Raw genomic sequence first — 26,934 nt, forward strand, 5'->3', positions numbered from 1 at the left:
CTTTCATCCATTCCTGATGTAAATGGGAGTTGTTAGAATCTGGGGGGAAGGAATCTGGCAAGGCCTTTTAACAAAAATACATATACTCTTTGATCCAGCAGTTTTATGCTTGGGAACTTGTTCCATAGAAATTAAAAGGCCACTGCTTAAGGATGCATGAACAAGCATGTTTATTGCGTCATTATTTCCTGGTGACACAAAAAAATGGAAATGAAGAACATCATTAGGAGACTGATTGAATAAGTTATGCCACATCCATGTCATGGAATGTTACATAGCCATTAAAAATCTGTTACTGGAATGATATTCATAAGGTACCATTGGCTAGAAAAAGGATACAGAAAAGTATATAATCCCTAGCTATGCATGTATGTAAATTATTTTAATATGATTGGGCTCAGGTGAAGCAAAATACAAGTGGAAGTGTTAGGTTGGTCAAAATGGATTATTCAGGGAAGTGAATTATTTCGATAGGGAATGAGGATGAAAAAAAAATGAAAAGGGAGAGTACCCATTGTGGCCCAAGCAGGTTAAAAACCCATCCCCCATGAGGATGAGGGTTCAATCCCTGGCCTTGCTCAGTGGGTTCAGGATCTGGTGTTGCCACAAGCTATGTGGTGTATGCCTAAGTCTTAGACCCGGCTCAGATCTGGTGTTGCTGTGACTGTGGTATAGGCTGGCAGCTGCAGCTTCCATTCAAGCCCTAGCCACAGGTATGGCCCTAAAAAGCGAAAAAGAAGCAAAACAACAGCAACAAAATGAAAAGAGTGAAAAATCACACTTACAACACTCTGTAGTGTAATATTCTTGTGCATTTATGTAAGAGATTGTAGTGTGTGAATACATATTATGCTGTATACTATATATATTTGTATGTGTATGTATGTGTTAATAAAAAAAGGTGAGAAAAAAATGTGTGGGAATAAGTTATCATCTGATGGGGATGGCACCCTGTCAGAGTTTTCCCTTTTTCCCCTTCCACTTTTGAGAGTGCTTATTTTAGGGCAGATGGAGTGGGGGGCACCAGGATATTGTGTGTGTGTAGGGGGGGTCCTTACAAATCCTGAGGAAATTGAGGCAACTTTTTTTTTTTTTTAATTAAAAAAAATTTTTTTTTTTTTATCTTTTTAGGGCCACCTGCAGCATATGGAGGTTCCCAGACTAGGGGTCCAGTTGGAACTGTAGCTGCCAGCCTATGCCAGAGCCACAGCAACGAGGGATCTGAGCTGCGTCGGCGACCTACACCACAGCTCACGGCAACGCCGGATCCTTAACCCACTGAGCGCGGCCAGGGATCGAACCTGCAACCTCATGGTTCCTAGTCGGATTCATTTCTGATGCTCCACGACAGGAACTCTGAGGCTACTTTAATAGTCACATCTGCTGTCCTTCATACCATAGGTACTTCTATACTGGTTCATCCTTTCTCCCTTCCCATTTTTAGGGCCCCTTGGTCCAGAGGAGGACCATATCCTCTTGAAAAAACACTGATACTGGTTGAGCTGGAAGGTGGTTTTTCTAAGATAAACAATGCTACCAGTTTGAAGGAAAGTTAGCTTAAGGGATAGAACTACTTATTTATATATTCATTTATTTATTTCTTTTGGCCACACCTGTGGCATATGGAAGTTTCTGGGCCAGGGATCAAACACAAACCACAGCAGCGACCCAAGCTGTTGAAGTGACCACACTACATCCTTAACCTGTTGCGCCCCAAGAGAACTCTGGATAGAACTTTTTCTTTCTTTCTTTTTTTTTTGGTCTTTTTAGGGCCACACCCGTGGTATATGGAGGTTCCCAGGCTAGGGGTTGAATCAGAGTGGTAGCTGCTAGCCTACACCACAGAGCAACGCAGGATCCGAGCCACGCCTGTGACATACACCACAGCTTACGGCAGTGCCGGATCCTTAACCCACTGAGCAAGGCCATGGACTGAACCCACATCCTCATGGATGCTAATTGGGTTTGTTTACCGCTGAGCCACGATGGGAACCCCTGGATAGAACTTTTTATTTATTTATTTATTTATTTATTTATTTATTTAATTTATTTATTTTTTTTGCTATTTCTTGGGCCGCTCCCACGGCATATGGAGGTTCCCAGGCTAGAGGTCAAATCGGAGCTGTAGCCACCGGCCAACGCCAGAGCCACAGCAACGCAGGATCCGAGCCGTGTCTGCAACCTACACCACAGCTCACGGCAATGCCGGATCGTTAACCCACTGAGCAAGGGCAGGGATTGAACCCGCAACCTCATGGTTCCTAGTCGGATTCGTTAACCACTGCGCCACGACGGGAACTCCTGGATAGAACTTTTTAAAGATTAAGTGTGTGTACCCTTAAACTCTGCTGGCTGGGCAAACAGATTTCAGAGCACGTAGAAAGTGGAGGGTAACAGAAGGGACAAACCATCTTGATTCTCTTTATGAATATGGCATTTATGATTGTAATATTTATATTGCATTCATATAGATTTGTTTGCTGTGTCTAAAATTGCTCATTCATATTGTAGGCTTAGTTTTCTTTTTATGGAGAATATACAGCATAGGGAGAAGCAGTACCTGTCGTGGAGAATGTATAAGGTAGGGAGGGCCAGTATATGCCTTGGTTAAGAGCACCGTTCCTGGAGCCCAACAGATAGGGGCTCAAAACTTCACTCTACCATGTTATAGTTCTGAAGCCTCAGAGAAGCAGCAAACCTCTCCCTGCCTCAGTTTTTTCATTAATGTTAAGTAATTAACATTACTTCATTTTCATAGAGCTGTTTTGAGTAGTATGTAGTAAGTGGTCAGTAAGTGGCAGCTCTTCCTGGGATGGTAATTGTGGCTGGAAGGGGAATTGTGTGAAGGACACTGACTTCCAGGTGTTCTGGAACCGGAAGTGTGTATGCCACTGCCTTAGAGAATGAAATGTTCTCAAAGATTTTTTTTTTTTTTTTTTTTTTTTGTCTTTTCTAGGGCCGCTGCTGCAGCATATGGAGATTCCCAGGCTAGGGGTCTAATTGGAGTTGTAGCCACTGGCCTGAGCCAGGGCCACAGCAACGAGGCATCTGAGCCATCTGAGCCGTGTCTGCAACCTATACCACAGCTCATGGCAATGCCAGATCCTTAACCCACTGAGCGAGGCCAGGGATCGAACCCGCGACCTCATGGTTCCTAGTTGGATTCGCTAACCACTAAGCCACGACGGGAACTCCATGTTCTCAAAGAATTTTATGTCTGATTTTAAGGCATTGGTGGGAAATTGCAGGGGTATGTTTCTAGCATGTAATAGGTACTCAGAAACTGTAGGCTGAAAAATCTGGGGCTTAGAGTAAGCCCTTTCTTTTGTCTCCCTTTCCTTCTTAGAGCATACCAGTCTTCTATTTTGTTCTATACTAGAACGTGGAATGAGGAGGGCTCTGCTCATGCTATGAGTGTCCAAATTTGGTTATTTTTTTCCCTTTCATGGTGGCTGTCTGCCCCAGCTCTGCTCCGGACTTCTGAGGGCTTTTTTGGGGAGGTGCTCAGCTGCTTCCCAGGGTCTGCTTTTCCTACCTGATCTTACCAAGAGGCTATTTTAGGACATTCTCAGAACATTTAGATGTTTTTCTCTCAGTCTTCTCAGGGCAATACAGTACAGCTTTAACTCGCCATATGGGATAAATATGTATTATACTTATTTTTATTAGTTTGCAGCAGTATGATTTGACCCGTAATTCTGTCTTGTCTTTTCAGGTGCCATTTGGATAGTCCTTTAGCGGCACGATGTACTCTGAGTGGAGGTCGCTGCATTTGGTGATTCAGAATGATCAGGGCCACACCAGTGTGCTACACAGCTATCCAGAGAGCGTTGGGCGAGAGGTGGCAAATGCGGTGGTTCATCCTCTTGGACAGGCCTTAGGTACCCCTTCAGTGGCTGGTAGTGAGAGTTTGTTAAAAACTGACAAAGAAGTAAGTGTTTCTTCATTTCATCCTACTATGTAAACATGTTTGTTACTGAAGAATTTAGTTAACACTGCCTTTTTAAATGAATGTCTGCTTATTGTAGTGTGACCTCTCAGTTTGACCTGATTTTGGGTTGAGTGTTGGGGCACAGCGTTTGTGGGAGTTATAAGGAATAGGTTGTACTATTGTGCTGTTGGGACTTCCTACTGGCCAGACCCAGTTCTCCACTTGAGCTGGGTGCTAAGACAGAGTCTTGCATGTCAGGCCCTTTTCCCTAAATTCTATACTGTCTTTATTTTTATTTTTTTTTATTTTTAAAAATTTTATTTATTTATTTTTGGCTGCATCTACGGCATGCAGAGGTTGCTGAGCCAGGGGTCGAATCTGAGCCATAGCAGTGACAATGCTGAATCCTTGACCACTAGGCCTCTGGGGAACTCCTATGCCCAGTCTTCATATTTCCGTTCAGAGGTTGTATTTGGAAGGTCTTCATTCCTCCTTCTACATGGTCTCTGACTGAAGGCCTGTTTTGCATTTGACTTCAGGGTACACATATGCCCTGAACTTGAGGCTCTCCCCCTATTTCCATAGTCTACCCTTGCCTGGCCTCTGGGTTTTAAGAGCGCTGCAGAGCAGCTAAGTCTGTAGAGCCGTGAGCCCAAGTGGCTGGAATGGGAATTGTGTTTGCCATCCCTAAAGATAAGGCGTTTTTGGAGTGGGTCGGCCTAGAGTTGGTCCTCTCTTCTTGGACTGAAGTTAAGTTGCCAGTGGGAAGTCATGAAAGGGCCCTGAGAATGGGGTGATGCAGAAGCTTGCTAGTATGAGGCCTGGCTGAGATCAGGATTAGAGCCTGTTCCCCATGCTGGGGGCATTCATACAACCTTTACGCTTTGGGTTTACCTATTTCTCAGGAAACCCCTTTTTCCCTGATGTTTTTTTTTTTTGATTTCCCGTGAAGGAGAGATTAGACTTAATCTAGATGTAAGACCCCTCTAGATAGAAGGCTAAAGTTTATCGCTCCGGGGGCATTTTCTTTACCCTCCGTAGGCCATGGGCTGCCGAAGGGGTAGTGCCTCATACTGAGGAGCGTCTCTTCTCTTCAGAGTGCCCTGGCAGAGACTCACCTTAAGGCCCAGCGCTTGTCCTGGCGCTCTCTCCCCTTGGTATGCCTGTAATTCCTTCGCCTTCTCCTGGGAAGAGATGGCATGTGTGTAGATGAAAGTGCTCAGTACAGCCCTTGTTTTTTCCCCCTTTCCCACCCTCAGAAAGATAAGAGAGACTAGTTCCTGAATCCAGTGTCCTCTCGAATTATACTCTCGAAGTGCTGTGTGAAGGTATCACCAAAGATCTTGGTCTTTCCTCTGATAAGTAGGGTCTTGCAGCTTCTTTTAAAAGTCTTTTTCCCTCCACTCCCTGCCCATTTGGCATAGCTTCATGTTGTTATAGTGGCCTTTAACATTTACTGCTATTAAATCAGTTATGTTGCTCTTAGGTATTTTCTACCCTTAGCTTTTCTGGTGGTTTTGAGCTTAAAAATTTCAGTACATATATTTATCTTGTTAGATTCAGCTTTAGTTTTAAGTGGTTGAAATCTTTTTGAATCTTGAATTTCTGTTTAACAATTTAGTGATTTTTTTTTTTTTTTGGTCTTTTTGCCATTTCTTGGGCCGCTCCCGCGGCATATGGAGGTTCTCAGGCTAAGGGTCTAATTGGAGCTGTGGCCACCAGCCTACACCAGAGCCACAGCAATGCCAGATCCAAGCCGCGTCTGCAACATACACCACAGCTCACAGCAACACCAGATCCTTAACCCACTGAACGAGGCCAGGGATTGAACCTGCAACCTCATGGTTCCTAGTCGGATTCGTTAACTACTTCGCCACGACAGGAACTCCTGACCAGTTGTAAATCCAGCCATTCTACCTTCTTCTGAAATATATGTCTTCATCTTGTCCGTGGGGATATTCTTCATCTGACCAGATTTGCTAAAGCCTGATTTCTCCTTTGCCAGAGAAAGCTTTTAATGGCATGGTGAGAATAGCTTTAGACTTCTGGTAGGAAGACCAGGGATCAAGTTTTTAGCTCTACCATTTCTAAACTAGTGCCTTTGGCCAAATTGCTTAATTTGCTAAATTTCAGTTTTCTTATTTATAAAGTGAGGCTAGTTTACCCTCCCACATAGGGTTATTTTGATGGTTAGATAGTATTTATGAAAGTGCCTTGTAAACTGATTTTAAATCAGTGCCAGTTTTATAGAGCTGTCAGCTGGCTTCCTAGTAACCCTGTTAATAAAGGAATGAAGCTTGTCTGGCATGACTTGTTCTTTTTGAGCAGGCTGATTCCCTTTTATAAGTGCTTGCTGATCATCTGCTTAGTAATTTGTCCCAGAGTTTTATCTCAGACTTTCTGGTCTAGTTCTGCCCTCTTTTGAAGATTGGGCCATTTCCCCTTTCTCATCTCGCTTTATCCGTATATGACTGCAGGCAGTGGTTCAGTAATCTCTTAGGCAACGTCTCTTGGCCCCTAGGATATGATTCTGACAGGTCAGGAGGCTAGAACTCATTTTGTGCAGCTAAGTGCTTTTTAAAAATCTTATCCAGCTTTAGTCCCTTCTGACCTGTGTTTGTTCTTACCCTTCCATTTTATTTTATTTTTTTTCCATTTTAAATATTATTTCTTTGCTCATGAAAATAGTCACAAAATAGGAGTTGGGCATCTTCCTTCCTGTTGTTTGTTAAAGTTGCATAATCTGGAAATGGAATGTGATTAAATTTATGTAAGTGAGTTCCTAAATGATGCACATAACCACATGCAAATTAAATGGAGAAAAATATCTAAAGGTTCTATTTCTGTGCCTCCAATCTCCATGGAAAATTAAGATGATCTGTGTTTACTTCTTATTTTACAATAATAATGTCTAAGGGGTGAAAGCCAATGTAGGCTTGATATTTAGAAATAAGTAATTTATTCTTAAATCTTTTGCTTAGGAATTGTTATCTGAATATGTCTTATACATGGAAAGTGCATTGTCTAGAACTCGTCTGATGTATCTGTTGAGATTCATGTGCTGTCATTTGAGAGGTTCTTGGCAATGAAATAGGTTAACATTTTAAACCAGTCTACTAATATGCAGATAGAAGGTATAATGATTCTCTCTCTATATTTTCTTTTGTTTAGGTAAAATGGACCATGGAAGTAATTTGCTATGGACTGACCCTCCCATTGGATGGAGAGACTGTAAAATATTGTGTTGATGTATATACCGACTGGATTATGGCTTTAGTGTTGCCGAAAGATTCTATTCCATTGCCAATTATTAAAGAGCCTAATCTATATGTTCAAAGTATACTAAAACACCTGCAAAATCTGTTTGTACCAAGGTAAGCTGTGCCAGTCTATCTAGCCTCTTATCAGGACCGTAATAAAATATTCATCGGTGTTACTTTTTTATGTTGTTTGTAATTTCATTGTTAGTCCTTTGAACTTTCATTACTTGTTTGTTAAAGGGTGTGTTAATATGTATGATAGAAATGGGCTTATCTAATGTTTACTAGGACTCTATAACAAGTTTATGTTCATTTTAAAGGCTTTTAGCTTTGCTTTAAGATCTGATAGCTATTAAATACTGAAATACCGTGACCCCTTTTCCTTCCACTCAAAAAACTATACTTTTACCTAACATAATTCTTACTTCCACGTAAGTTAAAGGCAACTCAGCCCTCAACCTTAAAATGAATCTTTCTTTTTTTTTTTTTTTTTTTTTTGTCTTTTTGCCATTTCTTGGGCCGCTCCTGCGGCATATGGAGGTTCCCAGGCTAAGGGTCTAATCGGAGCGTAGCTGCCAGCCTATGCCAGAGCCACAGCAATGCGGAATCTGAGCTGCGTCTGCGACCTACACCACAGTTCACGGCAATGCCGGATCGTTAGCCCACTGAGCAAGGGCAGGGATTGAACCCACAACCTCATGGTTCCTAGTCGGATTCGTTAACCACTGCGCCACGACGGGAACTCCAAAATGAATCTTTCTTATGAGAGAATGAAAACATTGAAGTAAGCAGATTTGGAATTATTACAGGCAAATTTGTATTAGGCCAAAAGATTACTCTTGGCAGTTTGTTACTTAGTTTTTCTCCTATTGTCTAAGGCAGAGCCCTTAAATATTATAATGTAAGATTGCCTTATTAGTACTTAAAAATTTTTTTTCTAGTCTAGAAGAATTATATGTTGTAAAGAACTTTGGAAATATAGAAAATAATGGCAAAGAAAGCATTAGTTCCCTACCCATTTGTAGGGATCTTCTGTGACAGAAATCTGTTTTCAGCTATTTATTTATGTCTGTGAAAGGGTGAGAAGACTTGCCTCCTTTTAGAAGAGTTTTAGTTAGAGCTTTTGGTCTGTCAGATGATGAGGGACTTTGAATCATCCAAAACTCAGCTCTGTAAATGTTAGCTTTTTAAATTTAGAAGGAAGATTACTTGGAAACTCTGAATTAAAAAAAGAGAAATCTCCATTAAGAGCTTTGGTCTGTAGGATCAGGTGTACAGGCATACCTCAAGATGTCATGGGTTTGGTTCCAGACCACTGCAATAAAGCAGGCTTTGAGGTAAAGCAAGTCATGAATTTTTTTGGTTTCCCAGTGCATATAAAAGTTACGTTTATATGAAAGTGTAATCTACAAGTGTGCATTATGTCTAAAAAAATGTATGTATCTTACTTAAAAAATGCTTTATTGCTAAAAATGCTGACTGTCATCTGAGCCTTTAGAGAGTTGTATTTCTTTTGCTAGCCTTGATGTGAATGGTTGCTGACTGATCAGGATGATGATTGCTAAAGGTTGGGGTGGCTGTGGCAATTTCTTAAAATAAGACAGCAATGAAGTTTGTTACATTGATTGACTCTTCAGTTCACACATGTTTTCTCTGTATCAGGCAATACTTTTTGACAGCATTTTACCCACAGTAGAAGTTCTTTCAAAATTGGAGTCAGCTCTCTCAAATGCTGCTGCTGCTTTATCAACTAAGTTTATATTCTATTTTTTATTTTATTTTTGTCTTTTTGCTTTTTCTAGGGCCGCTCCCGTGGCATATAGAGGTTCCCAGGCTAGGGGTCTAATTGGAGCTGTAGCCACTGGCCTACGCCAGAGCCACAGCAACGAGGGATCTGAGCTGTGTCTGCAACTTAACACCACAGCTCACGGCAACGCCGGATCCTTAACCCACTGAGCAAGGGGAAACCTCATGGTTCCTAGTCGAAACCTCATGGTTCCTAGTCGGATTCGTTAACCATTTCACCACCACGGGAACTCCCTAAATTTATATTCTAAATCCTTTGCTATCATTTCAGTAACCTTCACAGCATCTTCACCAGGTATAGATAACATCTTAAGAAACCACTTTCTTTGTTCATCTATAAGAAGCAACTCTCATCCGTTAACGTTTTATCATGAGATTGTGGCAATTCAGTCATATCCTCAGGCTCCACTTCTAATTTTAGTTCTCTTGTTATTTCTACCACATCTGCAGACTTTCTCCACTGAAGTCTTGAGCCCGTTAAAGTCATCTCTGAGAGCTGGAATCACCTTCTTCTGAACTCTTGTTAATGTTGATAATTTGACATCTTCCCATGAATCATAAATATTCTTAATGGTATTTAGAATGGTGAACAATTTCCAGAGGATTTTCAGTTTCCTTTGCCCATATCCATCAGTAGAATAACTGCCTATGGTAGCCATAGTCTTATGAAATGTATTTCTCTAATAAGACTTGAAAGTTGAAATTACTCCTTGATCAGTGGGCAGCAGAATGGATGTTGTATTAGCAGGCAGAAAAGCGTTAATCTTGTTGTCCATCCAATGTTGACTGAAAAAAGGCACAAAGTTGTGAATTCAGAGTTCCCTTGTGGCGAAGTGGGTTAAGAATCTGGCATCATTACTTCAGCAGCTTGGCTTGCTGCTGTGGTGTGAGTTCATTTCCTGGCCTGGGAACTTCCACATGCCGTAGGTGTGGCCAAAAAAAAAAAACAAAAGTTGAGAATTATGTTTTATTTGGTGACTTACTGAGGACTATAACCAAAGATATAGCTTCTCAGATGGCTCTGAGGGACTGTTCTGAAGCGGTAAGGGAGGAGTCCCTGTTGTGGCTCATTGGGTTATGAACCCAATAGTATCCAGAGGATGCGGGTTCAATCCCTGGCCTCACTCAGTGGGTTAAGGATCCATTGTTGCCACAAGCTGTGGCATAGGTTGTAGATGTGGCTCAGATAATGGCATCGCTGTAGTTGTGGTATAGGCCGGCAGCTTCAGCTATGATTCAGCTTCTAGACTGGAAACTTCCATATGCCCCAGGTTTGGCCCTAGACAGAAAAACAGATGTAAGGGAGATGCAAGGATATATAGGAGTTTTGCTGAAAAGAAAACAAACCCATGTAGTTGAACATCAAAAGATTACTGTTAATCAAAAAAACCAAACATCTTAAGTTAATGATTTTAGTACCTTTGGGAAGATGCAAGAGTTTGGGCTCATTGGAATTGTTCCTTTGATATGCATCTGAACTATCTGGGGCCAGTATCTTGTTTTTCTCTGTCCTGAATTCCCCTTAAGGTGTACTGTTGTAGGGGCGCTGTAGTGGTTGATGGCTTTATGACCACAACATCTTTTGTTTCCTGAAATGACAGGCAACATTTCTTTATCCACATCCGTCAGAACACTTGGATGACCGGGTGCATTGTCAGTGAGCAGTAATATTTTGAAAGATGTCTTTTTATTTTTTTCCTGAGCAGTAGGTCTCAACAGTGGGCTTAAAATATTCAGTAGACCATGTTGTAAACAGATATGCTGTCATCCTGGCTTCATTGTTTCATTTATATGGTACAGGCAGAGTAAATTTATTTATTTATTTATTTATTATTTATTTGTTTGTTTGTTTGTTTATTTTTTGCCTTTTCTAGGGCTGTTCCCGCAGCATATGGAGTTTCCCAGGCTAGGGGTCCAACCGGAGCAGTAGCCACTGGCGTAGGCCACAGCCACAGCAACTCGGGATCCAAGCCACGTCTGCAACCTACACAGCTCATGGCAATGCCAGATCTTTAACCCACTGAGCAAGGTCAGGGATGGAATCCACAACCTCATGGTTCCTAGTCAGATTCGTTAACCACTGAGCCACGACGGGAACTCCATCATAGCTCAATAGCATAATCTTAGGGGCCCTAGGATTTTCAGAATGGCATACGAGCATTGGCTTTAACTTGATGTCACCAGCTGCACTGGCCCCTAACAAGAGAGTCGTCGGCCTGTCCTTTGAAGCTTTGAAGCTAGGCGCTGACTTTTCTCTAGCTATGAAAGTTCTCGATGGCATCTTCTTTCAATAGAAGGCTATATAGGCTGTTTGGTCTACACTGAAAATCTTCATTAAGTGTCTTGGTTTGATCTGGATAACTTGTTGCAGCTTCTGCTTTAGTTGCTGCTTTACCTTTCACTTTTATTTTATGGAGGTGGCTTCTTTCCTTAATCCTCATGAAACAGTCTCTGCTGGCTTTAAATTTTGCTTCTACAGCTTCCTTGTTTCTCCCAGCCTTCATAGAATTAAGGAGAGTCGGAGCCTTAATGCTGGATTAGGCTTTGGCTCAAGGAAATGTTGTGGCTGGTTTGATCTTCATTCCAGACCACTAAAACTTCCTTCATATCAGCAAGAAGGCTGTTTCTCTTTCTTATCATTTGTGTGTTCACTGGAGTAGCACTTTTCATTTCCCTCAGAAGCCTTTCCTTTGCATTCACAGCTGGGCTAACTATAAGCAAGAGGCCTAGTTTCTGGCTCATCTTGGCTTTCAGTGTGCTTTTTTCACTAAGCTTAATCATTTCTAGTTTTTTTTTTTTTCTAAATTGAAGTATAGTGTTTACAGTGTTCCTTTTCAGCTTCTTTTCCATTATAGATTACTACAAAACATTGAATATGGTTCCCTCTGATACACAGTAGGTTTTTGTTGTTGCTGTCTTTTGATTTAAAGTGAGAGACATTCTGTTCTTCTTTTCACTTGAACATGTAGATGCCATTGAAGGGTTATTAAGTGGCCTGATTTCAATATTGTTATGTCTCAAGGAATAGGGAGGCCTGAAGAGAGGGAGGGAGCAGGAAAATGACTGGTTGGTTGGGCAGTCAGAACATACAGCATTTATCAGTTAAGTTTACTGCCTTATATGGGTGTGTTTTGTGGTGCTCCCCCCCCATTAATAGTAACTTCAGAGCTCACTATAGTGGATATAATAATAACAAAAATATTGCAAGAATTACCAACATGTGGTACAGAGACATGAAACAAGCAAATGCAGTTGGAAAATTAGTGCTGATAGACTTGCTCAATCAATGCAAGATTGCCACAAGTCTTCAGTTTGTTAAACAAAACAAAACAAAAAAACAAACCTTGCAATATCTGTGAAGTACAGTAAAATGAAGTGTAATACAATGAGGTATGCCTATAAACTCCTTCTCTTATGTGAAATGCCTGCTGTAATCTGACCCCTAACCAAATTAGCTGCTGCTAATTCTGCTTGAGCCCTGCTGTTTGGTCAGACTTATAATTAAACATTCTCCCAGGACTCCTTAAAGATCATCTCCGTCATTACCTGCTTTTGCCATCCTCATCCTCCTCTCGCCCTCCCAGTTGTCCACGTCTCTTCATGGTTCATCTTAAATTCTGCCTTACCTGACCATCCAGGCCCAGAGGGATCACACCTTTCTGAACCTGTAGGGTACTTCTGTGTCTCTCTTGTTATCTAGTTCTATTGCTTATCTTTTAAAATGTATATGTCTCATTTTCCCATCTAACCAACTTGAAGGCAGGAACTGGGTTGTGTATAGTTTGGGCTTCCACAGTACCTGGTGTAGTACTTATATTACCTTAGGGTGAACTAAATGCTGGTTGCTTGTATTTTTTGATTGCATGTGGAAATAATAACAGGAAATAGTGGGAAGTAAGTAGCATATTGTTTGTGGCTAAACAGGTTCTTCTAAAATTATGTAATAGTTTTCATCCTTTCTTGTCATTCCATTTAGGTGACTGTTTTACTAGGTTTTTTCTTAGTGCATGGAATAGTCTCATGGATAGTGTCGTCACTATGTCTCTTTTCTCTTTGTACCCTTACCAACTCTCAGTGCCCATTTAATTTCTATTAATGAGAAAATCAATGGCATTTTAGTTAATTAGGGAAAAAAGGAGCTCCCTGTTGGCTTAGTGAGTTAAAGATCCAGCTTTGTCATTGCTGTGGTGGGGATTTGATCCCTGACTCCAGAACTTCTGCATGCCTTGGGCCCATTCGAAAAAAAATAGGTGGCATTTGAGTTAATTAGGCTTTTGCTTTTGCTTCTCTCTCTCTTTTATTTTCTTTTTAGGGCTGCGCCTACACCATATGGAAGTTCCTGGGGTAGGGATCAAATGGAGCTGCAGCTGCCAGCCTACACCACAGCCACAGCAACGCCAGATCCAAGCCACTGCAAGCTGTGCTGCAGCTTGTGGCAATGCCAGATCCTTAACCCACTGAGCACAGCCAGGGATTGAACCAGCAAATTTATAGTTGCTGGTCAGGTTCTTAACCCACTGAGCCACAGTGGGAACTCCTGCTTTTGCTTCTCTTTTGAGAAACATGATGACCTTATAAATTGTTCGTTTTACTATTTGATAATTAACTTGTTTTCTCAAAGGTGTGTGTGCATATATGTGCATACTTCTGACAGGGTGCTGAATTTGGGTATTAGAGTTCTCCTGCCCAATAATGTCTTGGGGAGCTGAATATTTTCACTGCTAAATGTTGCAAGTTATGATCTCCTCTCCTATTTATTATTGGAAGAGTCAATTTTTTTTGATTCAGATAGTTAACAAAATTGTCATCAAGTTTATTTAATTAGTTGTTTTTATGAAAACTAACACTCAAAATAGAGGAAACAACCTCTACCACTTTGCTAGAGATAAGTCAGGGTGGATGTAACCTTTCTCTTTGCCTATCAATTCGATTTTTTTTTTTTTTTTTTTTTTTGGGCACAATTGAGTGAAGAGTGAGCCATCTTTTAAAACTGATTAGGGTTTTCATTACTCATATACTGTACTTTAGAAAATGTGATGTCTTTCTAAGGCAGTGGTTGGCAAACTTTGTAAAGAGTCATATAGTAAGTATTTTAGGCTTTTTGGGCCTTACCTTATTTATCACAGTTATTCAACTCTCTGGTGTAGAGAAAGCAGCCATAGATGGTATATAAATAAACGAATGCTGTTGTGTCCTAATAAAACGTATATTTATAAAAACAGATGCAGGCCATATTTGACCCATTGGCCATTCATAGTTCACCAGCCCCTGTTCTGGGACAGTTTTTCTGATGATCACAAGTTGCTTTTGACAGTATTAGGTGGCAAGAAACCTCTTTGGTGTTTAGACTTTTCTCTTTATTTGTCAGTAAAGGTTCCCTGTTTCTCTTAGCTGTCGAAATTTGGACACTGCTCCTGGATTTAGGCCTTCTGAGTGAGGTTACAGTACTTATGGATCAGAAACTTTTCTGCTAGGTAGTACCTGAAAATGGTGGGTAGGCCTAGGTTACCATTTGGGAGGTTTACAGTGTTATCGCTAGCTTGGAAGAGTGTCAGCCCATGGGACCATTAGTGGTATATATATATATATATATATATTTTCTTATTTCGAGTTTTTTTTTTAATGTGGCTAAATGAGGTTTGGGACTATTATATATTGCTTGCTCTTCTTTAGTAGCTAGAACAACAGAAACAAGCTTGAGTCTCATGGCTTCACAAGGACTGGATTCACCTCCAGCTGAACATGGGACATCTCCCTGCTCCTGGGGGCTCTTGGCTTTTCCTAGGTGAATGTCTCATCATTTTGCTTTAGCTGTGACTCAAGAGAAGACTTAGTGTTGTCGTTTTTTTGCAGCTCCATCGTGTCGTCATGGCCCAGAATCTGGGAATTTTTATCTTAAGGTTACAGTAGAAGTTCTGAGGGTACTCACTTCATTTTCTGGATTTCTTTTTTTGTGTGTGTCTTTTTAGGGGCCAAACCCATGGCATATGGAAGTTCCCAGTCTAGGGATTGAATCTGAGCTGCTGTTGCTGGCTATGACACAGCCACAGCAACCTCAGATCCAAGCCATGTATGCAACCTACACCATAGCTCATGGCAATGCCAGATCCTTAACCCACTGAGTAAGGCCAGGGATTGAACCCACATCCTCATGAACACTAGTCAGGTTCTTAACCTGCTGAGTTACAATGGGAACTCCCCTTGTGTGTTTTTTTGTTTGTTTGTTTGTTTGTTTGTTTTGGCCAGACCCTTGGCATGCTGAAGTTCCTGGGGCAGGGATTGAACCCGAGCCACAGCAGTGACCTGAGCCACTGATTAGGCAGTGATGCTGAGTCCTTAGCTGCTAGGCCACCAGGGAACCCCAGCCCTAGCCCTCATATGTTGATCTGTCTTGTTCCTTTGGGGAAAAAATGATCCTGCTAACTAAAAAGAGTTATAAAACTGTTCTTTGGGAATATCTTGGGTCCTTTAGCCCCCATGTTGGGTTAAGGTGCGTTTTTCAGTAGAACAGTAGGTACTCATTTCTGAGTTGCCTCTCTTCTGCATACATTCGGGAACTGTTAGGATATTCCATTCTGTATGCTCTTCTCTGGCAGACGTTAGCTTCAAAGGGACTGTGAGCACTCTGAAATCACAGGCAGGATTCTTATGAATGTGTGTTTACATTTTTTAAAAAAGAATACAAAGACCATTCTACTTCAGTGTGAGCAGCAGAGGTGGCTGTGGTTATTTACTCATTGATTCAGCAGAAACCTATTGAGTATCTGTTGGCACAGTTCAGACTTAAAAGAAATCCAGAGGTGAAGTTCACTTTCTAGTGAACTCCCCTATCCCTGGGAGCTTTTCAGGCCTTTCTAGGAGTGGAAGGTTGAGATCCCAGGGTGCTAAACTGCATGAGGAGGAATATGTGCTTTGAACTGAAGAGGGTGTACCTAGTGCCATCTGCTGATGCTGTTTGTTAGGGAGAGTCATTGCACCATTGCTTGCTGCACCCCAAAGTTGTCTGTCCTTAACTGATACTTTCTCTCTTCGAGGCTTGTCAATGACATCTGTCTGTCTTCTTCAGACAGGATCAGGGCTCCGGTCAGATCCGACTATGCTTACAGGTCCTGAGAGCCATTCAGAAACTGGCCCGTGAGTCATCTATCATGGCCCGAGAAACCTGGGAAGTCTTACTATTGTTTCTTCTGCAGATTAATGACATACTTCTAGCACCACCAACTGTTCAAGGTTTGTTCATTTTTTTCTAATTTATTTCTGAGCCCCAGATACAGTTCATTTTTAGACTCAATGAGTAGTGGACTCAGTGGGGATTTAAATTTTGGCATGACAGTTGACAAACCAAAATTAAGTTTGAGTGAAAACTCTCAAAGTCACAATGTGAAGTTATTTTACCTTCAGTGATGATTTAGCTAATATAGGGAGGGCCTCAGTTAATGAATGTTTGATAATGATAGGAACGGTAGCTTGTTCAGTATATTAGGATAGAGCCTATATAAGAAACAGCTTATTAAATTAGAGCCTATAGGTAATGTACCTGATTACAAAGTAGTTATAGAAGTCGACTCTGAAAACTTGATAGCTATGGAAGATATTTTGTTTATTAGCAAATGAAGCCTACAGAACCTTAAAGTGTCCTATTGGGAAATATGACAGCATGTCATTCACTATCCAGCCATTAAAAAGCCTCTAATTTTATAAGACTTTAGAGTGTATTTTAGATGTCCTACTTTGTATGTGTAACATAGTATACACAGACAATAAGTTCCAAGATCTGTTGTTGCTTATTTGTCTGTGTGATCTCATTACTTAAACACACAAATGTGCTTGTGTGTTTAAGCACAGAGGCAATGTCCAGGAAGATATTTAAAAAAAAAAAAATCACAGAGTTTTAGTGTTGAAGGGGTCTCTACAATAGGGACACCCTGTCTCCTATACATGATAGCTGGCCAGACACAGATAGTGTGTGTCTGCACTGCACACTCCCCATGCCAGGGATTTCAGCACCATAAGGCAGGCGGTCCATCCCCTTCTGGGGCTTGTTATTGTTGAAACTTTGTTTTTGCTCATTTGAAATAGGAATCCTTATAGCTTTTCCTCTGAGTCCTAAGTTTGCTCTCTGGAGCTATGCAGAGTACAGAGCACTGCTGTTCTCCTTAGGTCCAGGGCTCGGAACAGAGGAGCAACTCTGTTTTCATGGGAGATATATACCTGAAGTATTTTATAGCAAAGTTTGGAGGTAGAAAGCCTTGGGTATTTGTTCTGATTGTTTTACCTACTGGCTGCATGAACTTGGGCAAGTTACTTAAATTTCCCAAAACTGTTTTCTCATCTTCAAAATGGGTATAATTGATACTAGGTATTATGAATACCTATGCTGCAGAATTAATGTGTATGGGCTGTGTGGCACAGAAACTGACTCGTGGCAGTCACTCATTGTAGGCATTCATCCTTTCCCTTTTCTCTTCTGTGCTTCTGTCCTACTTGCTGGAAGAATAAGATATTTGATAAGAACTGAGCGGGGTGACTTGAAACTTTCAAAGTGATCATGGGTTGATGTATCCGTGATTTACTTCATAGGAGCTCCTAAGAGTAGTTTTTCATTCTTATTATTGAATGGTTATTTGAAAGTCAAAACTTAATATTGCAGTTACATTAATTTTTTGACCAGTTCTCTCAGATCAGTAAATTAAAGATTGTGCTTTAAAGATAAGTATACCGAAGTTGTTTTCTTTTTGTTGGTAAGGTGGCATTGCTGAGAATCTAGCAGAGAAGTTGATTGGTGTTCTCTTTGAGGTTTGGTTACTAGCTTGTGCTCGGTGCTTCCCAACACCTCCTTACTGGAAAACAGCCAAGGAGATGGTGGCTAACTGGAGGCACCACCCAGCAGTGGTGGAGCAGTGGAGCAAGGTCATCTGTGCACTTACTTCAAGGTGAGTTTTCATCATTGACTTGCCTTCCTTTATCCATTTGGCCTTAGGCACCTTTCTCCTACTTCTGTGTCTTTCTGGGATCTATGGAGTACATTGTAAAAGCTTCTATCTGGTGTCTCTTATTACTGTACTTGATATAGAATTGAGCCACTTTTTAAAAATAGATGTAGCATTTTGGCTAGTGCCTGTCTAATCTAAAACCTTTCGGAGTAAACTCCTATCTTGGAGAGACGGACAAATTCTGAGCCCTACCACTTCTACCCCCAAATCCCACTCTTATTCTGATTATTCAAGAATTCATAGATTCATGATCAAGATAAATAACAAGGACCTACTGTGTAGCACAAGGAAATCTACTCAATACTGTGTAATAACCTATATGGGAAAGTAATCTGAAAAAGAATGGATGTATGTATGTGTGTAACTGATTTACTTTGCTGTATACCCGAAACTGACACAACTTTGTGTGTCAACTATACTCCAATTAAGTTTTTAAAAAATTCATGATCATTATTTAATTTTAATTTTAATTAATTAATTACTTATTTTGGCTGCACCCGTTGCATGTGGAAGTTCCCGGGCCAGGGATTGAAAACCTGAGCCACAGCAGTGACAAGGTGCCAGATCTTTTTTTTTTAGCCAAAGCCTATGGAGGTTCCTAGGCTAAGGGTCTAATTGGAGCTGTAGCCACTGGCCTATGCCACAGACACAGCAACGCCAGTTCAGAGCCACATCTGTGACCTATACCACAGCTCATGACAACACCGAATCCTTAACCCACTGAGCGAGGCCAGGGATCGAACTCACAACCTCATGGTTCTTGGTGGGATTCATTTCCGCTGTGCCACGATAGGAACTCCATTTTTTTTTTTTAAATCATCTATTTAGGGCTGCACCCGCGGCATATGGAGGTTTCCAGGCTTGGAGTTGAATCAGAGCTGTAGCCGCTGGCCTAGACCACAGCCATACCAACACAGGATCCAAGCTGTGTCTGTGACCTACATACAGCTTATGGCAATGCAGGATCCTTAACCCCCTGAGCAAGGCCAGGGATTGAACCTGCGTCCTCATGGTTCCTACTCAGTTCGTTTCTCCTGAGTCACGACGGGCACCCCAACAAGGCCAAATCTTTAACTGCCAGGCCACCAGGTAGTCCTCATGATCCTTGTTTTAAAAAGCAAACAAGGAGTTCCCTGGTGGCTCAGTGGGTTAGGATCTGATTTCACTGAAGCAGCTTGGGTTGCTGCTGTGGTATGAGGTCAGTCCCTGGCCTGGGAACTTCCACATGCTGTGGGCATGGCCAAAAAAAGATAAAAAATCAATTTGAAATTATTCTATGTAGTATCATCTGCTCTTTTTATTTGATGTCTGCTTCTTGTCCCAGTAATTATATATGCCTTTTTTCTTCTTAAATAGATCTCAAGATCATATTTTTAATGGCTTTATAGTTCTTCATTATGTAAATGGAATTATAATTCATTTAATAATTTCCCTGTTGTTTGATACTTAAGTTGTTCCTGTGTTCTACTTAAAAAATATTGTTGATATAATACTTTATACATGGTTTTATGTGAATTTTGGTTATTTTATTAAGATAAAATCTCTAGATTATATAATTATAATTATAATAGATTAATAATTGAGTCAAAGGGCTTTGAACAGTTTTAATACATTTGTAATATAGAATTACTTTTAAGGCACGCTGTAAATTCTAAACCTCATGTAAAGTTAGCAGTTATTATGAATAGATTACAGCTTAGTTGTGTTGAAGGAGTTTGCAGTGTGATGAATTTTTAAAAAATAATTTAAGTAATTTGTATTTTATGACTCATAATTACATAAACATAATTATATATTATGATTATGTGGTTTATTATTTAATTATAAATTAAAATTTTAAATGTGTAATTTTGTAAAGCAATATAATTTTTAATTTATATTCTATGTGTTGTGTAGTTATATAATTATAAACATATACAGTATTATGATTACAAAATATAAAACTGTATTGTATATTATAAAACTTATATGAGATATAATGTTTAATTTATAAAATCACTAATTTTACAGTAATTAAATCATAAATAAAATACTTACAATTAAATAATGTGTAAATTTATACAGTTGTTCATGAAGAAGTACATTTGTAAATAACAAATTTATAATATAAATTATATAACTATATGAACTAAATTATAAACAGTATTAATTTAAATAAATATTTTAAATAATTGAAAAAATCTTTTACAAAACTGGAAATCCTCTTCTAGTTTGTCTATTTTTTTTGTTTGTTTTCTTTTTCGGCCCCACCTGCAGCATTAGTTTGTCTTTTTATAAACAAGAGTTTTCATTTATTTTATTCACTTCAATGAGGTCTAATACAAGTTTCATTTATTTTCTCTTATTTTACTCTTATATTTTAATGCTTCATTGTATCTTTTATTCTGTTTCAAAATGAACTTAGTGATGTGTTTTCTTTTTTTAATTTTCTAGATTGCTACGCTTTACATATGGTCCTTCATTTCCTCCTTTTAAAGTTCCCGATGAAGATGCCAGTCTGATTCCTCCTGAAATGGATAACGAGTGTGTTGCACAGACATGGTTTCGCTTTTTACATATGCTAAGGTACTGTGGTTTTAGTATTTCATGTTCTTTATCCAGTGAGTGTCTGAGGGCAGGAACCATGCTGTAACTCCTTGTTGGAGTTCGCAGTGTGGCTGCTAGTTGTCAGATGGAGCCAGATTGGACAACACGCACACTTACATCCTGTACCCCTGCTCTCCCTGTCCCAGGAGGGTCAGGCAGTCCTCAGCCGCTCTTGGGCCACACTGTCTAAGGGCTTGTTCCTAGATGCAATAGATGCAGCATTTGTTCCCATGCCTGTTGCTAGAGCCTAGATGATGATCTTGCTCCCGGGACTTTGTCACATTCTCTGGGGACTAGAGTCTACCTTATTTCTCTCTGCAGCTAGCACTGACTGGCCAGTCTGGCTGTCAGGACCTCTCCTCTAGCATCCTTGTTTAAAATTTCCCTGAGGGTACAGTATAAAATTTCACAAAGGGACAGGTTGCTAAAAGTAGTACTTGCTGCTCTTTCTTTATAGTAATTTTCTTCAATTCAGCTTCATCACTTCATACCTTTCTCTCTCCCAGCCTCATCCTTGCGCTCTGTGAACTTTTGTTCTGTTGTATACTGTCTTGATTTCTAAACTTTTTCCTTGCATGTCTTCTCTTTCTCATTTGACTAGTACTCCTTTCCTTTCCTTTCCTTTCCTTTCCTTTCCTTTCCTTTCCTTTTCTGTGACTGCACCCTTGGCATATGGAAATTCCTGGGACAGGGATTAAATCTAAGCCACAGCCACGACCCATGCCACAGTTGTGGCAACACTGGATCCCTCAACCCACTGTGCCGGGCTGGGGATCAAAGCCACACCTCCATAGCAACCTGAGCTACTGCATCACAGCAGAAACTACTAGCCTCATTTTCTGTTTATGTGTGGTGATTCTAAATTACCTGTTTATAAGTTAGGGATGTTAACTTTTCTTTTCCTTTTTTTTTTTTTTTTTCAGTTTGTACTTTTTGTTTTTCATCTTACAGTGATTTTAGTTGGGTTTTTTGGCTGCATCTGCCGCATGTAGAAGTTCCTGGACCAGGGATTGAACCTGCACCACAGCAGTGACCCAAGCTGCTGCAGTGACAACTCTGGATCCTTAGCCACAAGGGCACTACAGTTTTAGTTTATTTTTAAAAATCTTCTTCTGTGATCATTTTCTGCGTCCTTTAAGATTAGAATGTTTTGGAGTTCCTATTGTGGCTCAGTGAGTTAAGGACCCAGTGTTGTCTCTGTGAGGATGCAGGTTCCATCCCCTGGCCTTGCTAAGTGGGTTAAGGATCTGATGTTGCTGTGGCTGTGGCATAGCCTGCAGCTCCATTTGAATCCTGGCCCGGGAACTTCCATATGCCACAGGTGCGGCCATAAAAAGGAAAAAAAAAAGATTAGAAAGTCTTTTTGTGTTCTTTGATAAGATATTCACTGATTTCTTCTGACTTTTGTTTCCTTTGTTACATAAAGTTCCTTTTTATTTTATTTATTTATTTTTTTGTCTTTTTGTCCTTTTTAGGACTGCACTCACGGCACATGGAGGTTGCCAGGCTAGGGCTCTAATCAGAGCTGTAGCTGCTGGCCTACGCTGGAGCCACAGCAATGCCAGATCCAAGCCACATCTGCGACCTACACCACAGCTCACGGCAACACTGGATCCTTAACCCACTGAGTGAAGCCAGGGATTGAACCCACAACCTCATGGTTCCTAGTAGGATTTGTTTCCGCTGAGCCATGACGGGAACTCCTTTTTTTTTTTTTTTTTTTTTTTTTTTGTCTTTTGTCTTTTGTCTTTGTTGTTGTTGTTGTTGTTATTGTTGCTATTTCTTGGGCCGCTCCCGCGGCATATGGAGGTTCCCAGGCTAGGGGTTGAATCGGAGCTGTAGCCACCGGCCTACGCCAGAGCCACAGCAACGCGGGATCCGAGCCGCGTCTGCAACCTACACCACAGCTCACGGCAACGCCGGATCGTTAACCCACTGAGCAAGGGCAGGGATCGAACCCACAACCTCATGGTTCCTAGTCGGATTCGTTAACCACTGCGCCACAACGGGAACTCCCCTTTTTTTTTTTTTTGATAAAATTCCTTTTTATATACAGGTTTTGTCTTTGGGTCAAATATTATTCCATTAATCTCTTCATTCATTCTTTTAGGAGATTCACACTTTTAATTATTTTAACCTTATAATAGCTATTGATCTTTGGTAAGCCTAATGTCTTTTTCCCTTTCTTAGAATATTTTTATAATCCCTTTCCTATTTAACATTTCAGATGAATTTTAGAATCCATTTGGCATGTTAACAAAATAAACAAACATAAGAACCTCACAACGTTTTGGGGTTTGGAGTGTATATTAATTAGGGTAAGGATCATGTCCTGCTTTAGCAGATGAATCTGAAAATCTTAGTAGCTTAGTACAATACAAGTTTCATTAAGTCTTGGGTAAGGAGTGGTTCAGGGACCCAGGCTCTGCCATCTACAACATGTAGCTTTATTAGGGCCTTACTTGTGTGAGCAGGAGCCTCTGTATCTGGCTAAAAAATGGAAAGGAGAGAGAACAAAGAAAACTGGGGGGGAGGTTTTTATGGACCAGCTCCTGAAATGATGTAAGTCACTGCTGCACGTAATCCATTGGCCAGAACTCAGACATATGCCACACTTAACTGCAAGAGAACATAGGAAGAAGAGAGATACTAGTGAACAGCTAACCAGACTCTGCCAAAGATGAGAATTGTATTAAGCCTGTATATATATTTAGGGGAAGCTGAGATCTAAATTTATCAAGTCTGCCTTTCTAAGAGTAGGTATTTTTCTTTTTTAGAATCTTAACTATCTTGCAGAAGTGTTTTATAGTATTCTTCACAAAGATCTGCATAGTTCTTTTACTATTATTCCTATGTATTTATTGCTGATGTTGAAAAGCTTTTTTTTCTTAATCTTATAAGTGGCTATTGCTGCTATAAAGAAAATGTTTTACTTATTTTTATATATTATATCTGGGATTTAAAAATGCTCTGAGTGGAGTTCCCGTTCTGGCTCAGTGGGTTAAGAACCCAGCTAGTATCCATGAAGATGAGGGTTTGATCCCTGGCCTAGCTCAGTGGGTTAAGGATCCGGTGTTGCTGCAAGCTGCGGTGTAGGCCACAGATGTGTTTCAGATTCCACGTTGCTGTGGCTATGGTGTAGGCCGGTAACTGTAGCTCTGATTCGACCCCTACCCCAGGAACTTTTTTTTTTTTGTCTTTTTGCCTTTTCTAGGGCCGCTTCCACGGCATATGGAGGTTCCCAGGCTAGGGGTTGGATTGGAGCTGTAGCCACCGGCCTACACCAGGGCCACAGCAACTCGGGATCCGAGCCGCGTCTGTGACCTACACCACAGCTCACGGCAACGCCGGATCCTTAACCCACTGAGTGAGGCCAGGGACCGAACCCGCAACCTCATGGTTCCTAGTCGGATTCGTTAACCACTGCACCACGATGGGAACTCCAGGAACTTCTATATGCAGCTGGTGTAGCTCTAAAAAGAAAAAAAAAAAGCTCTGGAGTATTTCACTGATTGAGATTTCTAGATATAATGGTCACATATCTGCAAATAAGAAATGTCTCTTTTCTAGTAATTTGTACTTGAGTCTGTGCTAATTAATTAAAAGTGCTCGGGTTGCAAGACCTTTATGTTTTACTACTTTTTTCTTTGTGAACTTGAGCAAGCAATTTAATCTGCCTGAGTCTCAGTCTCTTTTTAATCTGTAAAATGATAGTAATATCCATATTGTTATAAGAACTGAAGAAAAAGTATTTAAAACAGTATGTCTAGTATGTGGTAGTTCCTTGAAAAGTTGCCATAATTGTTGTAATTATTTCTGTATGTTATTTTACTGCATTAGTCAGAACCTTTAGAACACTGTTGAGTTAAAATGATACTGTTTTGACATCCTTCCTTTGTTCTTATTTTCATTGGAATGCCTCTGCTACATGAAATTTTGAATGGAATTTTGGTTGTTGATATTAGATAGCTTTTCTTTCTATGTTCCTGATTTCTTGAGCAGTTTAAAAAATTTTAGGGGAGTTCCCGCTCAGTGGTTAATCCGACTAGGAACCATGAGGCTGTGGTTTTGATCCCTGGCCTCACTCAGTGGGTTAAGGATCCGGTGTTGCTGTGAGCTGTGGTGTAGGTTGCAGATGCAGCTCAGATCCCATGTTGCTGTGGCTGTGGTGTAGGCTGGCAACTGGAGCTCCAGTTTGACCCCTCGCCTAGGAACCTTCATATGCCATGGGTGGCCCTAAAAAGCAAATAAATAAATAAATAAATAACTTAAAGAGTTCCTTGGTGGCCTACTGGATTAAGTTTCCTACGTTGTCATTGCTGTGGCTTGGATCACTACTGTAGGGCAAGTTCAGTCCCTGGCCTGGAAACTGCCGCTGCCATGGGCACAGCCAAAAAAAAAAAATTTTTTTAAATTTAAAGATAATGAAATCAGAAATATTACTGGATTATTTTAAGGTCGTATTTTGAGATCCATTTAAGCAATTAAGTGTTTTTTGTTCTTTTACCTATGATTTATATTAATTTTCTAATATTGAATCATCATTCTTTAGAGAAAAGTTCTGCTTGGTTATGGAATGCTATTGTTTTAATGTTTTCCCAAATTGTTTGTTTCTTTTCTTTCTTTTCTTTTTTTTTTTTTTTTTTTTTTTTGTCTTTTTGCCTTTTCCAGGGTCACCTCCCACAGCATATGGAGGTTCCCAGGCTAGGGGTCTAATCGGAGCTGTAGCCATGGGCTTATACCAGAGCCACAGCAACATGGGATCCGAGCCACGTCTGCGACCTACACCACAGCTCACGGCAATGCCAGATCCTTAACCCACTGAGCAAGGCCAGGGATTGAACCTGAAACTTCATCGTTCCTAGTCAGATTTGTTAACCACTGCGCCACGACGGGAACTCCTGTTTCTATTTTTTGACTAATTTATAATTTGGTAACTTTAAAAAAAATTGGAGATGTCTTATCTTTTTCTTTGCTTTGTTGTGTGAAAGTTGTATATTCCTTAAAAGTTTGAAATAAATCACCAGTAAAACTCTAGTTGTGGTATCTTTTGTAGAGGTAGTTCTTAGATAATCTTTTCCTATTCCTTCATTATTAATTGATCTGTTCAGGCTCTTTCTTCTTGAGGTGAAAGATTTTAGCATTATAGGCAGGATTTTTTTTTTTTTTTTTAATATACAGAATAGGAACTTAAGCAAATGCAGGTGAAAAAGAGGGGTTATTTTGTGATGACAGAAAGATCTCACTAGTCTCCAAGAAGCAGTGAGCATTCCGTACTCAGGATAGGGAGGGATCAAGGCAACTTTGGGACAATATGCCATATCGTCTGTCTCTCTTGGCTTTTTTGCTTCTCTTGTGCATTTATGCTGCTCTCTTTCTCTGGCAGGCTTCCCCTGAGCCCCTGATTCTTCCTGCCTTTAGGGTACATGGATATGCTTTTTAGGGCTGTACTCACGGCATATAGAAGTTCCCAGACTAGGGGTCGAATCAGTGCTATAGTTGCCGGCCTACACCACATCCTCAGCAACACAGGATCCAAGCTGTGTCTGCTACCCACACCACAACTCATGGCAACACCAGATCCCCAACCCACTGAGTGAGGTCAGGGATCAAACCCACATGCTCATGGATACTAGTCGGATCCATTTCTGCTGTGCCACAACAGGAACGCCCCAAAACTTCTAGTCTTGTTTTGATTCTTACTCTGAATAGGCAAAGTAAGTTCATGTAAGCATACTGTATGTCTTCTGTAAAGTGTTGATGTTTGAGTCCCTAGCCTATTAAATACAGATTAATTTCCTCTCTGAATCAAAGAAATAGACACAAACAGCGCTGTTCTTAAATTAGATTGCGTGTGTTTTATTGTTAAAGAAATTTATAAATGTGTAATTAATTCTTGCTCTCTCTTTTGATAGTAATCCCGTGGATTTGAGTAACCCAGCCATTATAAGCTCTACTCCCAAATTTCAGGAACAGTTCTTAAATGTGAGCGGAATGCCGCAAGAATTGAATCAGTATCCCTGCCTTAAACATCTGCCTCAAATATTTTTTCGTGCCATGCGTGGAATCAGCTGTCTGGTGGATGCATTCTTAGGTGAATTTTGTGTATGTTGCTAGATGTTTGATGATAACTCTAGAGTCTAGTTTTAGAAACTGTTATGGACAGCCCAATGAAAAAGCTGAATAGATTTGATTACAAACAATAAACTGGGAGAAGTAATTTGTAGTGAATGTAATAGCTAGAGTTTTTGTTAGTATTATATAAATCAAGCAATGCAAAGAAAAAGAATAAGACCTGGTAGATAATGGACATAAGTTATGAATAAATGATTTGCAAAAGAGGATTGTTCATTCTCAC

At 40.4% G+C, this 26,934-nt stretch overlaps 1 protein-coding gene across 8 annotated transcripts in view; it reads left to right on the forward strand.

The window, feature by feature from the left end:
* Nucleotides 1-26,934, forward strand: part of RALGAPB (Ral GTPase activating protein non-catalytic subunit beta) — a 99,072-nt gene that overhangs the window by 11,414 nt on the left and 60,724 nt on the right. For all 8 annotated transcript variants that reach the window (XM_085003879.1, XM_085003880.1, XM_085003881.1 and 5 more), the window contains exons 2-7: nt 3,716-3,931; nt 7,103-7,305; nt 16,064-16,227; nt 17,744-17,930; nt 20,424-20,555; nt 26,492-26,670. In XM_085003879.1, the coding sequence (XP_084860005.1) occupies nt 3,746-3,931; nt 7,103-7,305; nt 16,064-16,227; nt 17,744-17,930; nt 20,424-20,555; nt 26,492-26,670 (1,051 nt within the window). In that variant the 5' untranslated portion in view covers nt 3,716-3,745. The remainder of the gene's footprint in view (nt 1-3,715; nt 3,932-7,102; nt 7,306-16,063; nt 16,228-17,743; nt 17,931-20,423; nt 20,556-26,491; nt 26,671-26,934) is intronic.

The sequence above is a fragment of the Sus scrofa genome, chromosome 17 (genome assembly GCF_054392235.1).
Source record: "Sus scrofa isolate SSC_HxYL_T2T_F1_AM1 chromosome 17, Sscrofa_HxYL_maternal_Yorkshire_Landrace_v2.0, whole genome shotgun sequence".
Taxonomy (NCBI): Eukaryota; Metazoa; Chordata; class Mammalia; order Artiodactyla; family Suidae; genus Sus; species Sus scrofa.